Source organism: Diabrotica undecimpunctata, chromosome 1, assembly GCF_040954645.1.
Source record: "Diabrotica undecimpunctata isolate CICGRU chromosome 1, icDiaUnde3, whole genome shotgun sequence".
NCBI lineage: Eukaryota > Metazoa > Arthropoda > Insecta > Coleoptera > Chrysomelidae > Diabrotica > Diabrotica undecimpunctata.
Window position 1 is genome coordinate 318,252 of NC_092803.1, and position 21,314 is coordinate 339,565.

General features: G+C 31.4%; 2 protein-coding genes across 3 annotated transcripts in view; one reads left to right on the forward strand and one right to left on the reverse strand.

Annotated features, from left to right (window-relative positions):
• LOC140442999 (uncharacterized) lies at positions 1-20,244 on the forward strand. The gene is made up of 9 exons (XM_072534021.1): positions 1-257; positions 387-897; positions 1,175-5,618; positions 5,870-5,978; positions 10,310-10,485; positions 10,928-11,119; positions 11,224-11,391; positions 11,607-11,855; positions 18,949-20,244. The coding sequence occupies exons 1-9, from the start codon at positions 202-204 to the stop codon at positions 19,095-19,097; spliced, it is 6,054 nt and encodes a 2,017-aa protein (XP_072390122.1). The 5' UTR covers positions 1-201; the 3' UTR covers positions 19,098-20,244.
• Positions 19,091-21,314, reverse strand: part of LOC140443016 (probable pyruvate dehydrogenase E1 component subunit alpha, mitochondrial) — a 9,457-nt gene continuing 7,233 nt past the window's right edge. For both annotated transcript variants that reach the window (XM_072534044.1, XM_072534052.1), the window contains exon 8: positions 19,091-21,084. In XM_072534044.1, the coding sequence (XP_072390145.1) occupies positions 20,896-21,084 (189 nt within the window). In that variant the 3' untranslated portion in view covers positions 19,091-20,895. The remainder of the gene's footprint in view (positions 21,085-21,314) is intronic.

Consider the following 21,314-nt stretch of genomic DNA (forward strand, 5'->3'; position numbering starts at 1 on the left):
TCAAACGTTTTGTAGCGTGTATATATTGTAAGGTTATAGTATAGTTTTGTATTAACTTTTATTTGTATGTAATGTAATTAATAATTTTACGAATTTAATAGCGCAAATTATATATTCCGCTTTGTACAAACATTCTATGAAACTTTAATTTTTTACCAGTAATTCCTATCTTTCTTATTTATCGAAGCCGACATACAAGCCATGGAGAGCCAATTATTGGATTTTAGTGTTGTTAAACAGAAAATAATTAAAACAGAGTAAGTTTTTTAACAATTTTATAATATAACTTAGTAATACAATTTCAGCTGTACGGTTAAAGATGTTAAAAAATATTGTAAACATAGATCTGAAAAGTAGGTAACATTACTCCTATTTTTTTGTTCTAGTGAATTGTTGAATAAGTATATAGAAATTAATAACAAACTTAAAAAGAACGTACAGACAAGTAAAGAATTGAAATCTCAATTAGAAAGATCACAGCTAGAGCAAGAAAGAAGTGAGTATTCACAGAAAACGTTACAATCAAAGTACAATGATTTAGAAAGCAAATATAATGAAGTTATGGATCAGATGGTAAATTTACAAAGAAAATATGGCGAAAAATTAATTTCATCTCAAACAACTATACAAGATATGCAAGTTGAACTTGCATTGTTGAAAGAACTATCGGATAATTCGTCAAATGCGGATATGACCATCCAGGAATTAAAGAAAAAGATAGAAGAACACGAAGAGACTGAGGAACAGATTAGTAAAGATAACTTAAGGTTAGAAAAAGAAATTTTAAATCTACAACAACAAATAACTCGTAATAAAGAAGAATATGATAAAAACATACAAGTCTTACAGAGGGAGAAAGATGAAATAAGTAGTCGTTTATATCATACACAAAGTGAGGTAAGTTTTTAAATAATTTTTTATTTAGATAGTAGTAGTTAAAAGACATTTGACCATTTGTATTTGTAGAATAAAATATAAATATGTACTTGATGTATACAGTAGAAAAGAAATGATGCATTCAAAAATCACATGAAATAAATACAATTTTAAATATTATATATAACAATTTTAAACAATTTTAAATATTATATATACAAAATAAATATGTAGATGATTTTTTGTATCTAAACATTAATTTTTTGTTATATTAAGTAAATACTGTTTGTAATTTTAGCAAAAAGAACAACTCAAGAAGCATGCTGAAATTTGCCATTTTAAGGATATAAAAATAAGTCAGTTAGAATATCAAGTATCTGATGTAACAGCTCTAAAGGAATTAGTTAAACTTCTCACATTTGAAAAAGAACAGCTGAAACAAGAAAGTATATCCAAATATATTCCCAAGTCAGTTGTAAGTGTTGGTTTGCAAACTGATCTGATTTCAGAACCATTTTTCAGTAATAATTTAGAATTTGGTGAATCTGATATGTTTCTATGTGATATCTTTAAAGAAATGATAAATTATACAACATTGTTATCACCACTAAGATCTAATTCACCTGAAATTGAATACTGTTTAGATAATGTAAAAAATGCATCTCATATATCTGCAAATATTTCTAGTGAAGAAATAAAAGAAAATAATTCTCTTAAAGGGAATGATGATATACATGTAAATAATTCCACATATGAGAATGGTATTGCAGTTTCACACAGTATGGAAGATGACGAAGATTATATGCTAGTAGATTCAGGAATTTCATCTTTCTGTACACCAATCACACCACTTAGCGACATTAGCAAAGATTACTTTAGCAATAAATCAGATTTTGAAGACTTTAATAAAATCAAAAATAAACGATATAAAAAGGCAAGATATTTAAAACAAAGAAGGAAAACTATTTCCAAAATGAAACACTTTCTAAAGAGAAAAAAGAAACTAGTAAATTGTGATCCAGTGCTAAGCGCTTTAAAAGTTTTAAAACAATCTAACATTAACTTCATTATTTCCAGTGAAGAAATATTTTCTTCAGTTCAGAATAAGTCTATTAAAAAGGTGTGCCAACAACTTAAGATAAAAACCCGAAATGTTGAATATCTCACTTGTGCACAAATCAGTTGTAGACAAAGTTGTATGTTAGTTGAAGATGGCAGTTTGTTGGGATTCTTTGAATCTAACAAAAATACAACCCATTGTAATGAAAAAATATCAATAGAATCTAAACAACACAATTCTATTTCAGACTTAACAAATACACTGCTCCCTAATTGTTCTCCAGAAGTTGTCTTGGATAAGCTGGCAGAACTAGTGAGCGAGAAACTCAAAAATAATAAGACACATTGGCCTTCAACTGAATGTAACTTAGAATACCTATCCGAGTCAGAAGCAGAGTTACGAAGTTTATTTAGTAATTCTGTATTGGATACAAATGGAATAATAGAATCTGACATTAACATTATTGATTTAAAACTATCAAATGAGGAGCTAATTCCAAGGAATATCTCAGCAGAAATAACTTCCTCTACAGATGCTCCTTTAGTTGAAAATAATAGGAGTATTTCATATTCAGTAAGTTCTGATAATGGTGTCAGTACATGTCTTCCAATTCAAACAGAATCTACCAATTTTATAAATAAACATATGGTAGATTATAATTGTGAAAAAATTATACACCCCACTCAGGTATCAATTTGTGAATATAATCCTAAAGAACCTAAAACTACTGATAATATTACAAAAATGAGCATTCAACATTTGTCAGATAAAAAAAATGAAAATCATGATAAAATAGCAACTGTAGAACCATTTTTAGAACTAGATGTACAAACTGATAAAGAAACAGACATAATAAAATCTGTTTCTGTTAAAGAGAGATGTGTCGACCATACACAAAATCCCACTACAATAGAAACAAAAGATTGCCAAAGCTATGACAGTTTAGACATGAACAAACTATCTGACATTGCTTTGAAAGAAGAAATAGGACTGAATGATGCTGTTAATGGAATAACTTGCACTGGTAGCTTTAATAATGCAACTAATGATACTACAAGAAATACCCTTTTGAATATTTATCCACAGGATAATCAGGATATCATAGAAGGTGCCTATTTATCAAAAGAACCACCTGATAAATTAGAAAGTGAAAAAATAGATACTGTGGATCTTGTTGAAAAATCAAAAAATGTATCTACACAAAAAGCTTCTTATAATAAAGAAAAAGCCTTAGATTTAGTAATAAATGAACGAAAAGTAGAACTATTGGAAACATCTGTGTTACCTTCAGTCATAGACTCTGGTTGTTTATCTAAAGAACCCCCTGATAAATTACAAAGTCAAAAACCAATTACTGTGGATCTTGTCGAAAAATCAAAAAGTAGTATTTCTACAAAAAATGATTCTTATAATCAAGAAAAAGCCTTAGATTTAGTAATAAATGAACCAAAAGTACAAATATTGGAAACATATGTGTTACCTTCAGCCATAGACTCAAATGAAAATGATCACATATGTTGTAAAACTGTTAAAGATGGTTTTAGCAAAATATATTCACCTAAAATTTATTCTGATGAATTGGATACCCATTTCCAACTGCCTCTTCCTATGGATGAAGACTATAATGTGGAACTGAGTCATGTTCCGAGGGAAGCTTCAAATTGTATCGACTTGCCTGATGATGAAGGTCAAGATAGATGCCTGATACAAAATTTAAGAGATTTTAATCATAAGCTTGATTTGAATTTGTCCTTTTCATTTGAAGAAAGAGACGAAAATGAAACTACTAGAACTATTTCTAGAACACCAAGCCCCAGCATAGACAGTAATTCTGTTTATACAATGTCTCCTTCAAATATTTTAGATATCTATAGGATAGCACCAGCATGTATCAGTCCACTAAGTCCAAATAGTACACTTAAAGATGAAGTTGATGAAGTAGAAATTAAAAATGAGACTGATCAAGTTAAGAATATTGATTTAAACAATGAAAGTATATCTTTAAAGCAAATGTCTCCATTAAAAAAATGTATAGACTTTCTGTCAAACACAGGAGATAGTATTATGTCAGATTCAACCATATCTCCAACTTCCAAATGCATAAATTATGTTTTAAAACATGAACAAATGTTACTGCCAGAGATAGATTCATTTTTACAACAATTCGAATCTGATAAAAGCTTTAGTGACTTGAATAATTCCACAAATGTTGTTGGAAGTTCTTGTAATCAGGGTCTCACTAAATCTCCACCCAATAGAAAAAGAATATCACGGTTTCGATCACCAACAAATTGTTCTGCCAGAGTTCCAACTCCCCAAAAGAAAAGCATTAAAAATTTAACAAAACATTTTGAATCAGCTAATTCAGAAGGGTCTCTTGTGTCACAACCATCTCCAAATAAAAATTTGACTCAAGTTACTTCTGATTCAACAACTTCTATTCACATTCCGGCAGGGCTTGCAATACTTGCAACCAAATGCAATCCTGCCATATCTACTAAGCCTTCTATAAATGTTTTTCCAGAAAATAATCATTACTTATCAGCTGCTACTTCTTGTATGCGAGCTAGTTCTTCTCTTGAAACTGAAATGTCAATTTATTCTCCATTACCTCTTATTGCAAGAAAATGTGAATTGTTTTGTAATCCTAGTGGAAGTATCTCTCCACCAATACCTAAAATCACATATGGATTGTCTTCACCTGTTTCTTCTCCAGTGTCTCCAGTAGTAAACTGTCCTGAATCACCTGACCAAGTAATGCTGTTGCAACATGAAACTGTGTATCCAAAAATTATACCACTGGAGAAAATTGAAGATGATGGTTTAATAAATAAGATGAAAAACAAAACTCCTAATAATGATAGTAAATGTAGTGAAGGTGATCTAAAGAATAATCAACCATGTATTAGGAGCAAATATGGACGAGTGATAAAAGTTAAAAAATACCCTGATTACTATGATGGTAGTTATGATGACATAGGTAAATCCACAAAATTCACAAAAACATCATCTGTAGCTGAATCAGAAGACAAAAATAGACATGAATTGGAAGCTAAAAATGAAAGTGGAAGCAATGAAAAAATGTTAGTGAACAAAGTAGATGAAACAAGTTGTAGTGAACAGGTCATTCAAGTGCCAGATCAGGCAAAGAAACCAAAACTAGCTAAAAAGTTGACAAAACTTCAGTCTAGTGTAAAGAGACAAATGAAACAGACACAAGTTATGTTTCGACAACCAGCAACAAATATCTGTGATAATAAGTTAGAGATTTCAGACCAACCAGAAGAAATGGAAACAGAAATTAGCAATAAGAAAATTAAAATTGTCCAAAATGTGCTCATACCTCCAAATGCAAGTTCTCCCATTGATCTACTGCAATCCAAAAGGTCAGTTCCTGATCATAATTCTAACCAGATAAAACCAGAGCCCTTTGCTCCACAGCGAAGTAATTGTGATGTAATATCTTCTATTATAAGCCAAATGGACAAAATTAGGTCCCATAAAACTGTGATTATGTCTAAAAGGGTATCAACTCCTAAAAGTATCAACGAAAAGGAATGGAGGAGAGGATTGCTAGATATAGCAGAAACCATTTACAATAGAGATATTAATATGCCAAATATTTACGGTAATAGAAGCTTCAAAAAATTAGGATTATTGAAGAGGGACGCGAAAGTATCAGGTAAGCATTCATTTCATTAAATCTTTAGATTAAAATTCATCATCGCAATTTTTGTATGCTAATTGTTAGTAGTAAAAGAAAATGTTTACTTAAATTGTATATTTTTCAAAACAAAAGCCTTCACATTCTTAAATGTGAACATCATAAAAATTTCAGAATCAATTTAAAATCACAGAATAATCGAAAATCATATAGAAAACCATTGTATTTTCAAAATATAAATCACTGAGAGTTTGTTTTTTATTTTTTAGCCAAGATTGGGTTTTTGCTGAAGAAATTTTCGGGCCTTCCCAGCGATGAAATCCTACCAGAAAACATTATCGTTGAATTCGCCAGACTGAGTGTTGATTATATTATAGAGTAAGTATGCCAAGGAATTTCTGTAATGGATTTCAATAATAAGAGTAAAAATTGTCTAATCTATTCACACACCAGTTCCAAAGAGTAACAAGTCTTAATTTTAGTGATTTCGAGTAAAATATTGGGAAGTGCTTCAATAACCAATATTTACGAGTTCCAAAGGGTAATAACTCTATAATAACGTTTTGTGAAGATGTCACACCTATTTTTTTCATAAATTGATACTTATTTTAATTTCAAAGTTTAACAATTCGAGTTGTTTCATTTTGTAACTGATTTCTTTTCCTAAGTGATATATTTTTTCAGTTCCAAACCTTAACGTTTCCAAATTTTACACTTCAAAATTGGTAACATGGCTTAGCCTTGGTTCACTTTTTGAGTATTTTTTGAGAATTTTGAACATTTTGACTAAAATGGATCAAAAATGTGATTTTTAACAAAATCTGAGTGTATTTTACAGTTAGCTTGTCAAAAGGAAGGATTCTACAAGTTAAACAAGGTTACGAAGGTAATTAATTTAGAGAATAATGCTGGAAATAAAGGAAAACCTATTTTACAACCATCGACCACTCAGATTATCAGAATGATTCCGTCTGGATCTGAATCAAATTTTTCTTGTGAATATGATGAAATATTCATTCCAGAATCCTCTGATACATTATCTGACATGATACCAGATACTATTAAATGCCAAAAGGTACCTGTTTCTACGGCTAGCATAAGGGATGCAACAGCTCCTGGTGTAAATAATGAATCAGCACCTAATAATAGTAGTAGGAGTACTTCAAAAAGTTCTGAAAAGCGAGCCTTTGAAGTGGACTAAGAATATATAAAAATATATGCGCAATTCTGGGCAAGCTTTTACAAATTCTGCTGGGAAAGAGATTCCAGCCTGTAAAGTGCAAGGATATTGCACTGAGAAATGCGGACTAAAATGTTCGACGAAAGTATCTGATGAAGAGAGGCAACAGATTCACACAAGTTATTGGTCTTTACCAGATATCAACAGACAATGGGACTTCTTAGTTAAAAATCTTAAACCTATCAGGCCTAAATATTCTATGAAGCAGCCTGGTAGTACAAGGTAATGCAATTATGGATACTGTTTCAATTTACTATCCGACAAGCGAGAGCTGGCGGGTTGCGCGTAGAACAAATTGAAAAGTGGAAGGGATTGCTCATTTCTATTGCTGTCAGCTACGAGTTCACATCGTGTGATTAGTGTTAGATTTCTGACAGTGTTGTTAAGTATTTACATTTTTATTTGGAGTGGCCCTATATTATAAACTATTATTTATATTTAGAACAAAGAAGGAGTGGAGACCAACAACATAAAAGAAATTTTACAGATAACGCACGAATATTATACAAATTTCTATAAAACAGAACCAAAACCAACCCAAGAAATCCATAATCAGTTACAACTGAAAATAAGAATGTTAACTCTGACCTACAACCAGAAATCAGTAAAAATGAAATACAAAGGCATTCAAAGAAATGAAGAATAATAAATCTCCTGGGAAAGATGGAATAACTGTGGAAATGCTAAAAAATGGGGGAAAAACTACAGTGGAAGTTCTTTATGTATTAATGAATAAAATATTGAACACAAAACAAATACCCACCACATGGAACGAGGCAATAACACTATTACTATTTAAGAAAGGCGATAGAAAAGATCTGAAAAACTATAAGCCCATAACGCTACTGAATGTAATGTACAAACCGTTAACTAAACTACTAACAAACAGATTAACAACTAAGTTAGATAATTACCAGTCAAGAGAGAAAGCCGGTTTTAGAAAAGGATTCAGTACAAGCGACCATCTGCTTACGATAAAAATATTGATTGAAAAGGCCAACGAATATCAAATCCCAATGTATATGGCATTTGTAGACTTTGAAAAAGCATTCGATAAGGTGGAATATTGGGCAGTAAAGAAGTCTTTACAAAATGGGAGAATTGACTATAGATATACGGACTTAATTTCCAATATATATGATCAAGCAACAACATCCATCAAAATAGTTGAACAAACGGAGCCCATTAAGATACGGCGAGGAGTCAGACATGGTGACACTATATCACCCAAACTATTCAATCAAGCTTTGGAAGACGTTATGAGGAAACTACAATGGGAAAAACGGGGTATTAATATAAGTGGCCAATACTTGAGTCACTTGAGATATGCAGACGACATTGAATAACAGATAAAAGGGAAGAAGTACAAAATATGATGGATGAATTAAATAGTGGATCAACAAAAATAGGTCTACAAATGAATTATAATAAAACGAAAATTATGACCAACCAACCAGAAGAATTAATAATTATAATTGCACAAACAACTATAGAACAAGTAAAAGAATATGTCTATTTGGGACCACTAGTTAAATTAAATAAAGAAAATCAGACCAGAGAAATAAAGAGAAGGATACAGTTGGCTTGGGTATCCTTCAGAAAACTTTCCTATAATCTTAAAAAATAGAAAATACTCCCAATATTTAAAAACAAGAGTCTTCAACCAATGTATACTTCCAGTTCTCACCTACGGTTCTAAAACTTGGACGTTTACAAAGGAAAACATGGAAAAAATAGCAAAGACCCAAAGAGCCATGGAAAGGCAAATGCTGAACATCAGGCTATCAGACAAGAAAATAAATACTTGGATCCGCAACAAAACAAAAGTAACCGATGTATTAACGCAGATAGCAAAACTTAAGTGGAAGTTCGCTGGATATACTATGAGACATAAAGATGACAGATGGAATAAGATGATTATTATACACTGGAGACCATAATATGGTCTCCAACTAACTATATTATAGTTACAAACGAAAAAAAGGAAGGCCACAAATGAGATGGTCAGTTAATGTTGTGGTTAATGTGAGTGTCAAAGCTTTCCTAGGTCTTACATACTCTAATTTTTTATGTACAATCCGACAAGCGAGAGCTGGCGGGTGAGCTGCGCGAAAATAGAAAAGGAATTATTCTAAGAGAGATAGGAGAAGTACTGAATTGCCTTAAATCAAAAATTTAGTTGGGATCTGAAAATTAAAATTACGTTAATTAATAAATATGATCCGTGGTTGTGTGGATGCGTGTGTGATAAACTTATTTATCACGAAAACAAAATAAAAAATAATAATAATATTGAATAAAACGTAGAAAAAACTGTTAATATTTATTTTCGTAAATCGTAATTAATTCTCGAAGGGAAGGTATTTTTGAATTGTATGTATCGCGAACAGATGCAATTTGTGTCGTAATGATTACTAAACTAAACACAACACAGAACACACCTTCTTTGTTTGTTTTCTAAGCCAGAGGATAAACTCAAGTATTATCGGCCTTTTATCTTGTGATGTCATTGTTTACAATATCATATTTCGTTTCCCATTTATGAAAAATGCAACGTATCGAAATGTATAATTAAAGTGTCCAGCATATCTGTAGTAAATAAACATATTAGTCGATTAGAAAAAAAAATGATTTAAAAATGTCTTCTTTAACTGTAGTATGTTTTTTTGACTTGCAAGCAGTTTAATGCGATGCAATGCATGTTCTTATAGAACGTGAAAAAAAACGTGCTCTGAAAGGAGGACCACTGTATGTGTCTTCACAACAAAAACCTATAATAAATTTGTTCATACATTTACATATTGTTCAAGTAGAAAAATCAGCTCCCTACGCAATTGTATACAAAAAATCATTTTTTGAAAAAGAATTCATAAGTATACATGTTGATCGGAGAACAAGAGGACAGCCATTAAGCTAAACCCTGCTTATAGCTATCCAGCAGGTATTTCACGTGTAAAGAAACAAGACCTGATTTCCTTGTGCAATTCTGGGTCGATTCCAAGAACATATTGGGATTATTATCACGGCCTTCCTGTAGCCTCCACAGCGGTAGACGACGAAAACGTATTATCAGATTAATAAATTAAGGTTTTGTAGTATATTTAATAAATATAGAACCACACTTTTTTTTTGTTTTCAAACAAATCTCATACCTTATTTGAACTTTTAATGAGATAAGAAAAATATTTAGTTCCAAAGTGTAACAACTAGACAAACACCTTGAAATTATTTATTATATATATCTATATATTTCTTTTTTAATAACATCATAGGTTAGCTTGTATCTCTTGAAACATTAATAAAATATGTTGATATTATATTAACAAAATAATAAAATGATCTGACACAAACATGCTGAAGAATAGATTTTCCTTGTTTTCTCGTAACTAATGATTTCTGACTTGTTACACTTCGGAACTGGTGTATCGATATGATTATTTCAGACTGAAACTGTTTTGTCATTTTTTAGCATAATCATTTACCAACTCTCAAGAGATAAAGACAAGCCCGAAGACTGCTATCCAGCACCACTTATGACACCAACACAGCGGAAATTCCTGCGTTTATTGATTCAACTGGAACAGAAAAGGATAAACATTATTGAAAGGTTCTATTGTAGAATCCAATATTATGTATGTAGAAATGGTAAGTACCAATCGTCTCATATTTTGATGTTCTGTTAGGCTCCATACTTCTTTATTGTATAAATGTGTAAATTGCCAACATTTATAATCAGAGGTTTTTAATTATTTGTATTTATTAGAATCTTTTGACTTTACTATGAATTTTTTGTGATATCCAAAGTTACATGGTAGATTTATCATAAGTAATTTAGAATATATGATAAAGTTGAGTTAAACCACGAGCTTAAGCGGGTCACCAAAAACGAAATTTTGTTTCTATTATCCTCTGATATGTTTTTATTCCAATGCTACAAAATAATCAATATGATCATTGATCATAATATGATGATCGACTGACTGCTTCCCCCTTTCTATGATTTCCTTTTTGCTAACCTTTATTTGATCTTCGCGGTTCAACTCAGATTTCTCTTATAGTCTATTTTTAATAATTATAATATTTTTAGATATATCTGTGAAAGTGGGCATTCCATTGACCCGATTATTCATGGGCTTATGTCGACTTAGAGCAGACATTAACATGATGCGCACCTTTTGCTGTGAAGCCTTCTACTACGCGGGCGAGGTTGCCATACCAATTCTTTTTACCGTTTTAACTTCATGGGCCGATGTTATACCTCTATACTCAGAGGTTGATGGTAAGTTAGTGTATATCTACTATAGGGTTTCCAGTGAAATTGAGTTACTTTCAATTTTATAAATAAATAGAAAAAATTTTTACTATGTAACTGTCTGTTTTTAGTATATCCCATGGCGAAGGTACTAGTTCAGTTAGTGTATGTAATGAAAGGAAAAAAACCAGAATGCAACAGTTATGCTTTAAGAGATTTACTGGATAAATACTACGGCTATCCCAAAGAAAGAAGGGACTGTGACGAATTTTTCCAAGAAATTTACCAGCACTATTTAGGTAAGTATGTGTAGAGAACCATCCATCCATCCTATTGCTCTAAAACTCAATTCGAGCTCTGGCCTCCCTCAGCAAACCTTATTATTCACTATCGTTTGTAGCCATTCTCCTCCACAATCGATTGCCGATAAGATTTCTTGCGTCCTCGTACACAATCATTATCCCAGTTTCGTGTAGAGAACCGTGTTTGAATAAAATATTTTCATTATTTTTAGAAAAACCTTGCGAGTCCACCGAGTATGCTATAAGACTGTACCTCAAGCACAAGGATAAACCTTGGGCGTATAAGAAATTGAATGAATTGTTCAAACCGTTGATTTACAAGATACCGCCAGAAAATTCAAATTTTAAGGCAGCAAATATAATATTAATTGGTAAATTATTGAAATATTTCAACAGCGGAATGGAATTTGACAAAAAGTGTCTTGTAGAGATGAAGTTGTGGTTCGAAGGACTCTTGGAAGGTAAGTCGTGCATATAATGAGTTAAACTATGAATTTTTCCTTATATACAAGTAGATGTGTCCATATATAGTTCTTTGTTGGGTCCAAATCGAGTTAACGGTTGAGTTTACCGAAAGCTGAATATAGCTGCAAATGTCAACCATGAAATAAAATGGTTCGATTTGGCAGTGTTTTTATAATGCATATGTTGTATGCTTTAAATATAAAGAGAGAAAACTTTTAAAAAGTACATTTTGATTATACTATTTTATGAATTGGATGGACCACTGGATGGACGACATTAGACGAATATCCAAGAAATGGCAACAAGAAGCATAGAACCGTGAAGAGTGGCGAAAAATGGGAGAGACGTATGTCCAGCAGTGGACAGAAGAGGTTGTATGATGATGATTTAATTAATTCTGCAATTTTTAATTTATATGAAACAATAACGAGTAAATATTTGTCTATTTCGAGATTAATTGCAAACATCTGTTGCAATCTCGCAATTTGATGATTGTCAAATCTATCTCCTAATCTATTAAAGAGTAACTGTCAAAAAAAATTCTAATAATTAACTACAGGAACAAATATTGACTCATTCTTGTTTTATATAAATCAAAAATTGCAGAATTCATAACATAATATATGTACTTTTCTTAAGCTTTATCTCTTTATATATGAAGCATACAGCATGTACGTTATAAAAATATGCCAACACTGCTAAACCGAAATTTTTTGTTATATGTTTGACATTTGCAGCTATAATCAGCTTGTACTTTCGGTAAACTTAACCGAGATAACTATAGTTAAAATGGTATTTATCGTGAAAAATTTATTTCCACTTTTATTTTATTCCATTATACTACTGTTTAGGCTTTTATATTATCTTAACGGCTTGCGGTAATATATTGTTACGTTTTTATGTGTGTTCAGAGATTAAGTGGAGCAAGCGTGGTTTAATTAACTTTATGTTAACTCCAAAAACAAAGTCACTAAATTACAAATATCATAAATTCTAATTACATTAATAATTATTGCTGACAATCCACACTGATATCGCTTACAAAACAATTCTCCAATACTAATTGTCAAAGGCCGCCTCAACGGGCTTATATAAGGGAACAAGATGTTCTGGAATTTTACCGTCGGCGACGAGTGAAAAGAAAATTCTCGACTTCGCTAAAGCACAGGGCCGCAATCAGACGTATGTGACACAATAATATGAATGATCTTTACTGATACGTAAGTTCAGTCATTTGTTACTGTAGTAATAATATATCGGTAGAATTGAATTTCATCAGCGGTTCCCAACCTTTTTTAGCTTGAGGCACATTAACTTAAAAACTCGTTCAGCCATGGCACACTTGGGTAAATAATCTCTATAATGAGTATAATCATAATGTATTGTTATGTGATTTTTTTTACTGCGTTACTTTCTTTAAAAATATAATTTAAAACATAATTCATTGAGTTAATGCTGTGCTCATTATGGAAACTAATTAGGAAAACAAAATTTTAATTCACTTACATATATTTTGTGTTAAAAGAGACGAGTTGACAATAAAAAAATAATGAAGTATAAAACAGAATGTCTGTCTACTTAAAAATAGTGACACCATATCTAATGCGATATTTGTGCTTGGTGCTAATTGTGCTTCATTATTAAATCCTCTCTAGGACATATTGTAGACAAGCACACCCTCAAGTCGTCCTCCAAAGATTTTAGCTGTGAACGATTTTTGTTCTTGATGGCGTTCATCGACGAGACAGCAGATTCACAGATATAGGAAGGTGAAAACGGTATTATTGCATTCATAGCTTTCTTTGTGACCAGTGGATACTTATTGAAGAGGGGAATCCAAAATGATGCAACATCTACATTAACTTTGATTTTCTTCAGTTTTGACTGAGTCTTTGCTTTTTCAATTAGTTTACTGTACTTATGTTTAAGTCCACGGTCGTTTTTTATATCAGTTCACCCTCTTCATCAGTAGTGAACAAGGTCGTGTCATAAGCCGACTCGATGTATGGATTTCGCACCCAGTCCAATTGATGGCGTATTGGGGAAGGAAAAATATTTTTGATATTGTCATTCAGCTTACAAGACTTTTTAAAAAAGTCTGACAGATTTTTTTCTACATTGCAATTGTTTGTTAACCAAAGCATGTCCCACGTGGCTTGATTTTCAACTATCTTTATCCACAGTAAAAGCTTATGCTGGAAGGAACTGATTTTCCTGCATTTCATTATTTAAAACAATTTCCACCAACCAATTTCCCAAAAATATCTGCCAAAAACGTAACTTTGGTGCACCAGGTATCGTCACTAAGGAAATTGGCATATTTAGACTGTTCACAAGTAAAAAATACTAACAGCTCCTCTTCATAGTTCATAGAATCTTTGAAGGACACGTCCGAGAGATTATCATCTTACTTCTGTATGCAACAATAGTTGCGTATGCTCAGAATCCATAGCAGAACACAAACTGTTAAATAATCTCGCTTTTAAAGGCCTACTTTTGATGTAGTTCACCATTTTCACAGTATGTAGTTTGCAAAACGTCATTCAGTTCAGGCATCAAGAACTTAGCAACAAGTGCTTCTCTGTGTAAAAAACAACGTGTGGAAATAATATCTGGATTTTCCTTTTGGACTAAAGCCAGAAAAAACCCTGTTAAGTGCCCTACCATCGCAGGGTAACCGTCTGTGCAAATACTCAAACAAGACAGCCAAGACAAACCAGCAGTGATAAAATAACTGTTCACTAATTGAAAAATGTTTATTCCTGTTGTATTTTCAGGGAGATCTTTTCAAAATAAACACTGTTTAATTATGTTAGATTCGCAGATAAATCCAACGAAAGCAATAACCTGGGGTTTCCCAGTTATATCTGTGGATTCGCAGATGATTTTTTTTTTAAGTGGAAGCCTGAGTAGACTGATTTAGCGAGGTTAAGTCCAAGAAATTTTTTACATAGTAAAAATAATAATATTTTGACATAATTTTAATTCTGTTGTCTGTTGTATCAAGTTCAAGGTCAACAATGGGTGAGAATGACTTGAAGATTCAAGTACTTTAATGGGGTACCCAAAATTATCGTCAGTAAATCCAATAATTCAAAAAACGATCATTGAGCTTATATTTTCAGAATGTTGGCCGTATGTGCACTAAACTTCAGAGTTTTAGACATGCTGTGAGTTTCCCTAGTTATGATGTTATTATTATCAGTGAAACGTGGCTTACATCTAGAATCTTAGATGCTGAATTGGGATTGAGTGACTTTATTGTGTATAGATATGACAGGGACACTCAAACTAGTTCAAAGATTCGTGGTGGTGGTGTTCTTATTGCTGTTCATAAGCGCCTTTATTCAATGTTGGTTACTGGTTAGGCCTATCGATTCCTCTGTGGAACATATTTTTACACAGGTAATGTGTGGCACAAAAAAGTTCGTCATTGGTGCTGTGTACTTTCCTCCACGGTCATCTGGGTCACTATATGAGGAGCATCCCACCTGTATGTTTGACTTAGCGGATAGATTTAGTGATTGTAAATTCTGTATTTGTGGTTACTACCTACCTGAGGCATCCTGGGATAATCTTAATAATGGTGTTACAGTTGAGTGTCCGCATCACTCTCCAGCAAATATTATTTGTATTTGCTACAATTTTCAAAATATGTCACAAGTAAATGCTTTGCCTAACCTTAATAAATTTTTAGATCTAGTTTTCTGTACTCAGAGGGATGCAGTTGTGTCGATTTCAACTGATATTCTATTGAATACTTCGCAACATCATTCAGCTTATACTACATTGTTATTTTACCAGCCAATTTAAATTTGTTTCTTAAATATAATGTCTTCTATCATGATTTAAAAAATGTAATTATCGAGTTTTAAATGAATATTTAGCCTCAATTCCTTGGAAAAGGTATTAGATGAATTAGATATTAATTGCTGCATAGAAAATTTTTACCATATTTTATAGGATACCATCAATATGTTTGTTCCTATCAAACGGTTTAAATCATTAAACTTTCCAGTTTCGTTTTCACGATAATTAATTGAGCTTGTCGTTCAGAAAAAAAAAACAGCTCACAGAAATCATTACAAGCAGTATGTTATAAGAACTATTTAGAGAATATTCAAGTAATCCCCGCTCTTTTTGGAGGTATGTTAGTGCTACACGTGGGTCTAGTACTTATCCTAATGTAATGTCTAATAGAGATGGGGATGTAATAGCTCAGAATGGTGATGAAATAGTCAATCTATTTGTCAGATATTGTTCAGGTACACTTCCCGTCATATAAAACTGGTACACTTTTTTTTCCCAATGTAAACCTGGGTTCAGACTGGATACAGTGGTTCGTGAATTAATTCGCTGTTGCCATCACAGATAACGGAATTGCACTAAATCTAATTAAAAAAAAAAAAAAAAGTTATTATTAGATAGGTATTATTTTTATCATTAACAATAAAAAACCGTATTTAATAAATTTAATAACCAGAGATAGGGTTCAGCTAATATCCAAAATATTTGAAGGATCTTTAAACCTAGATTATTGGCACAGGGAACATTGGAACGCATCTACTGTATCTAATTTTTTACTTCAATTACCTAGCGAACACGAACTGTATTTTGTATCAATACGTTTAGTCACAGGCCAACTACCAAAATTAATTTATTATTTATTATATAAACGATAACATTAACAAAAACTAACATTATACTTTATCCTACGTAGATTATAAAGTGACAGATCCAATACCTCACTGTAATGTTTTATTATAATAATTTAAAGTTGTCTAGATTGATTTTATTTATCACTATATTTGAATTGAAATATTTTCATAAATTATAATAAAACACAAATCAAGGTATGAGTACTTAATTGAGATAATGAAAAATTACAAAATTAATATGAGAATTTTTTAGGATTGCATGTTTAAACAAATTTAATGTGACTGACTGATCGAGAATGCTCGATGTTTTAGTTTTTAGAATACTCAAAACTGGCGGTCTGTCACACAGCCCTGCTTTTAGCTGATTTCATATAATATTTTCGTTGAACTGGCAACAGTGCCCTAGAAATTAGAATGACACATGTGACAAGATCAACTTACACAACTTGAAAAACATGATTTTCGGTAATAAGAGTTGTACCAGTTTTTTATGACGCGAACGGTACATATAATGATAGTGAGTATAATTTACCTAATTTTGAATTAAACTATAGTGTGGATTTCCAGATTGTGAAATTTATGATGGTATACCTGCAGCAGTTATTAAGAACTGTATTTTTTCCCTTTGTAAACCTTTACAACAAATTTTTAACTTATCATTGTCATCATCTGTATTTCCACAATATTGGAAAAATAGTTTTCTTACACCTATCTATAAATCGGACAATCGTGAGCGTGTTAACAATTATATAGGTATAACTATTCAATCAGCAATCCCGAAACTTCTTGATAAATTGGTATCGATAAATCTCACCTGGGCTTGCAGAAACATAATAATTATTGATGAACAACATGGATTTTATAACGGGAAGTCAACAGTAACAAACCTTGTCAATTACCAACAATACTTGTTGGGTGCATTTGAGAATAAAATTCAGGTCGACAGCATTTACACTGATTTCTCAAAGGCCTTTGACCAGATTAATCATTATCTTTTGGTCTACAAACTTCATACATCTGGCTTTGGTGACCCCATTGTTAATTGGATTCAAAGTTTTCTGTTGGGACATACACAGCAAGTTCGTATTAACAATTATATTTCAAAAGAATTCCATTGTTGTTCTGGTGTCCCACAAGGGTCTCATTGTGATCCTTTGTTTTTTAACTTGTTCATTATCGATATTGGTAAGGCTATCAAAAACTCACACTTTCTGCTATTTGCTGATGATCTTAAGTTATTTCGTTGTATACGTGATAAATCGGATAGAGATTTCTTGCAAGATGATGTAAATAATATATGTTTATGGTCAAAACAAAATGGTTTAAGCTTAAATCGAACTAAATGTTCCTTGTATTTCATTTGGTCATATAAATAATCTAATAGCTAATAGATATGTTCTTAATGACGTACTGTTGGATTCAGTTACTGAGATTAGATATTTGAGTGTATTATTGGATTGTGCGTTGACATTTAGAAGCCATTTTCTTAAAATTAAGGAAACAGGATTTCATAATCTTGGTTTTACTTATCGTAACAGTCATGATCTCTCACGTATTGTATTCAAATTATTGTATTGCTCTCTGGTACGCTAAGGTCTTGAAAACTGCTCTGTTGTTTGGTTCCCATTTCATCAAGTCTACATTGATGGATTGGAGAGCGTTCAGCGGAAGTTTCTAAGATCTTTAGCTTTCAAAGCACATATTAATGTAAGAAATACTAAAAAATATTTCATAGATTATTCTGTAATATCTCAATTTAACATTGCTACACTGAAGAACCGCAGGTTGAGAGCTGAGATGTTATTTGTGTTTAAAATTCTAAACAACGTTATTAATTGTCCCCCGTTATTAGCCAATTTGTACTTAAACACAATACATAGAACTCGACACACTGCATTTTTTTATATTCTTTTTCATAGGACTGATTATGCTCGTCATTTTCCCTTGTCGAGAATGCTCAGCTCTTGCAATGGCCTCCTATTGGATCAATTCTGTCCAAACATTAATGTTTTCAAAAGGCAACTTAAAGAGTCTAATTATTAATCTTGATATGTAATGTTTTTTAACTTTTGTGATTTGATATACTGTTTTAATGAACACATTTTTACTGTTTGTTTCTTTGTCATTGTTTTGATGTTTATTGAACATGATCTTTACTTTTTAAAATTTCTTGTATTTTATTGTAAATGGTACTACCGTTGAAATAAATAAATAAATAAAAATAAACAATGGTGTTGTAAAACATCGATAAAAGTTATTATTACAGTGAATTAATGGAAATACTAGTAAAAAACACGGTAAAATTTCGCGGTACACCTACAGGGACTTCAGGGCACGGCACACTGGTTGGGAACCTCTGATGTAAAGAAAAAAATTTATTTGGCTCTGTTTATTTTTTTTTATTAATTTAATGTAATTTTTTCTCTTGTAGATAATTCTGCGGATCCCATTGTTCTACAAAGCGTACACTACTCGCTAAACCTCGCTATTCCCCGTAGGATAAGAAACCCAGAACTGGATATAAAAAAACCAAAAAAGCCCAAACCTACCCCCAGGTCACAAATAGCCTCAAATTTGTAAATAATAATTTATTTGTATACTTATGTACATATATAATCAATGAAAATTGATGAATGTAGTATATTGTAATTAAAAAAGTACTTATTAGTTTTGTAATAAGTACTTCTTTGTACGACCGTTGAAAAATAGATGTTTAAAAAATGAAAAATGATCTTTCCTACAAAATTTTCGTGGCCTAAAAACAGTTACAAACTGTATATATATATACGAGATTTTTTATACAACATTTTAAATGGAACATAGCGTATTGGAGAGGTTCAAAAACATTTATAGCAATATAATTTTCGATCAAACTGTTTCGTGTTTTATTTATTCTATTATTTTATAATTCATCCATTGAATGCTTCAAATTTGAATAGAAAATTTTTATGTTTCTTTTTGAACCTATACAATAAGTAACCAATAAAATAAATAACATTTAGATTCTTTAATTTTAAGTCCGTTGCATGTCATTCATGACTTTTCTATATTGTCACAGTACAACCACCTTCTTAGAAATTCCATGAAGATAACAAGCATTATTTTACGTGTTGAGATTGTTTACAGTGACGACATGTACATTTTAATTAATATAACTAAGTTTTGAGGAATATTGACACAGCTAAAATACTGTAAATTTGCAATTATTCATTGTATTTCTATCATCAATGAAAATGACATCAAAATTGGATAACGTGCAACGGATTTACGAGGAAATTACCAACAATAATCCTTTTTTAGTGCCATCTTTGGCTAAAAAATTGGTAAATGATCTATGGCACCAAAATGTCTTTCATAATTTGTAGAAGGCAGGTCTTTAGATTATATTAAAAAAAGTGATTGCGAAATTAATGATGAATTAATTTCAAGTTCTCACCATATCACAAATCTACACAGTACTTCAAAAAGTCTATGCTAAATTTTAGCGCCAAGAACAAACACATATTATATCAAAACGAAGGTCGAAAGACAAAGATTTTATCACTTTTGCAATACAATTAAAAAATGATTAAAGTACTTCATTATGTAAATATTTTTATATCTACAAAAAAACGAACAATACGTTTTTTGGTACTTGCAGATATTTTTGACATTAAAACGTATTTAAATAAATAAGAAATACATATTATAAATTCTCTTGTAAAAGCAGGAATATATATAAAAACATTGTAATGGGTTATTTTATACATAAATTGTTTTTTGCCAAAAATGACCTTATTTTCTTAAAACAGGCAAAATACATATTTGGTTGCATTGAATGTTGCATACTTTTTTGGTGCCAAAAACTTGACAGATAGTTTGCTGTAGTAGCTGCATATGCTATGTTTTTAAAACTCTGATTTGTCATTTGTCTTTTTTCCGTTGATCGAAATATGCTATTAAAATATGATATCTTGTGTTCTTAATGTTGAAAATAATTGAAGATGATATGAATGTACCTACTGGAAGAAAAATACTCTTCCTGCGAATAGCTTTATGGCATAATCACTGATTTCCTCTAATTGTGTATGAAATAACCCATTTTTATAAGTATAGAAGTGAAAAAAATATCCCATCAGTATCTATTTTTGGGTAACAGTAAATTTATCTTTGCAAATATGATACTGATTCTAGTTAATGTAACCAACAGCAAAAATTAAACACGGAAATTGTACAAAACACAAATATGGTATTATCACAGTGACTTGCAGGTTCTCGACTTAATTCAACATTACCAATTTTTTAACAAAAGCAACCTTTTTTCCAGCTACGATAATCACTGAGCTACATTCCTTTAAAATTTGTTCGTTTCCCCTAACTGTCGGATTTCGAAAATGCTTTACTTCAAATTAACAGCAGGCCCTAATCGTTTATGGGTGAGGTGACTGAAAGGGTCGATGTTTCTGATCTTGCCTTCCAAGTTGACGGCGTAGATGTCGGCTGGGAGTTCATCAAGACCAAGTTCTCCATCAGATTTGGCCTGTTTGGTGGCTTCGTCGACTTGGGTTCGGATTTCACCATCGATTTTCTGAAAATAGGAAGAAAAAAATTAGTCTAGTAAATATTCTTACAGGCAAAAGTTTTATTACGATTCATAAGAAGGTTTTTGATAAAATTCAACTTGATAAGATCATTAAAGATGAAAATTTAGTGGCAATAAATATAAATATATGTATATATTCAGATGCAAACAAAAAACATAGAAAATTTTGGCTAAATTCAAAGTATTTCAGTTTTTTTATTTTTAGCCCTATTTTG

Bases quoted from the DNA above. Each gene is read 5' to 3' on its own strand.
- LOC140442999 (XM_072534021.1), top strand. From the start codon at position 202: ATGGAGAGCCAATTATTGGATTTTAGTGTTGTTAAACAGAAAATAATT. The intron at 11,120-11,223 runs GTAAGTTAGTGT...GTCTGTTTTTAG, and splicing joins TCTATACTCAGAGGTTGATG to TATATCCCATGGCGAAGGTA. The intron at 11,856-18,948 runs GTAAGTCGTGCA...TTTCTCTTGTAG, and splicing joins GTTCGAAGGACTCTTGGAAG to ATAATTCTGCGGATCCCATT.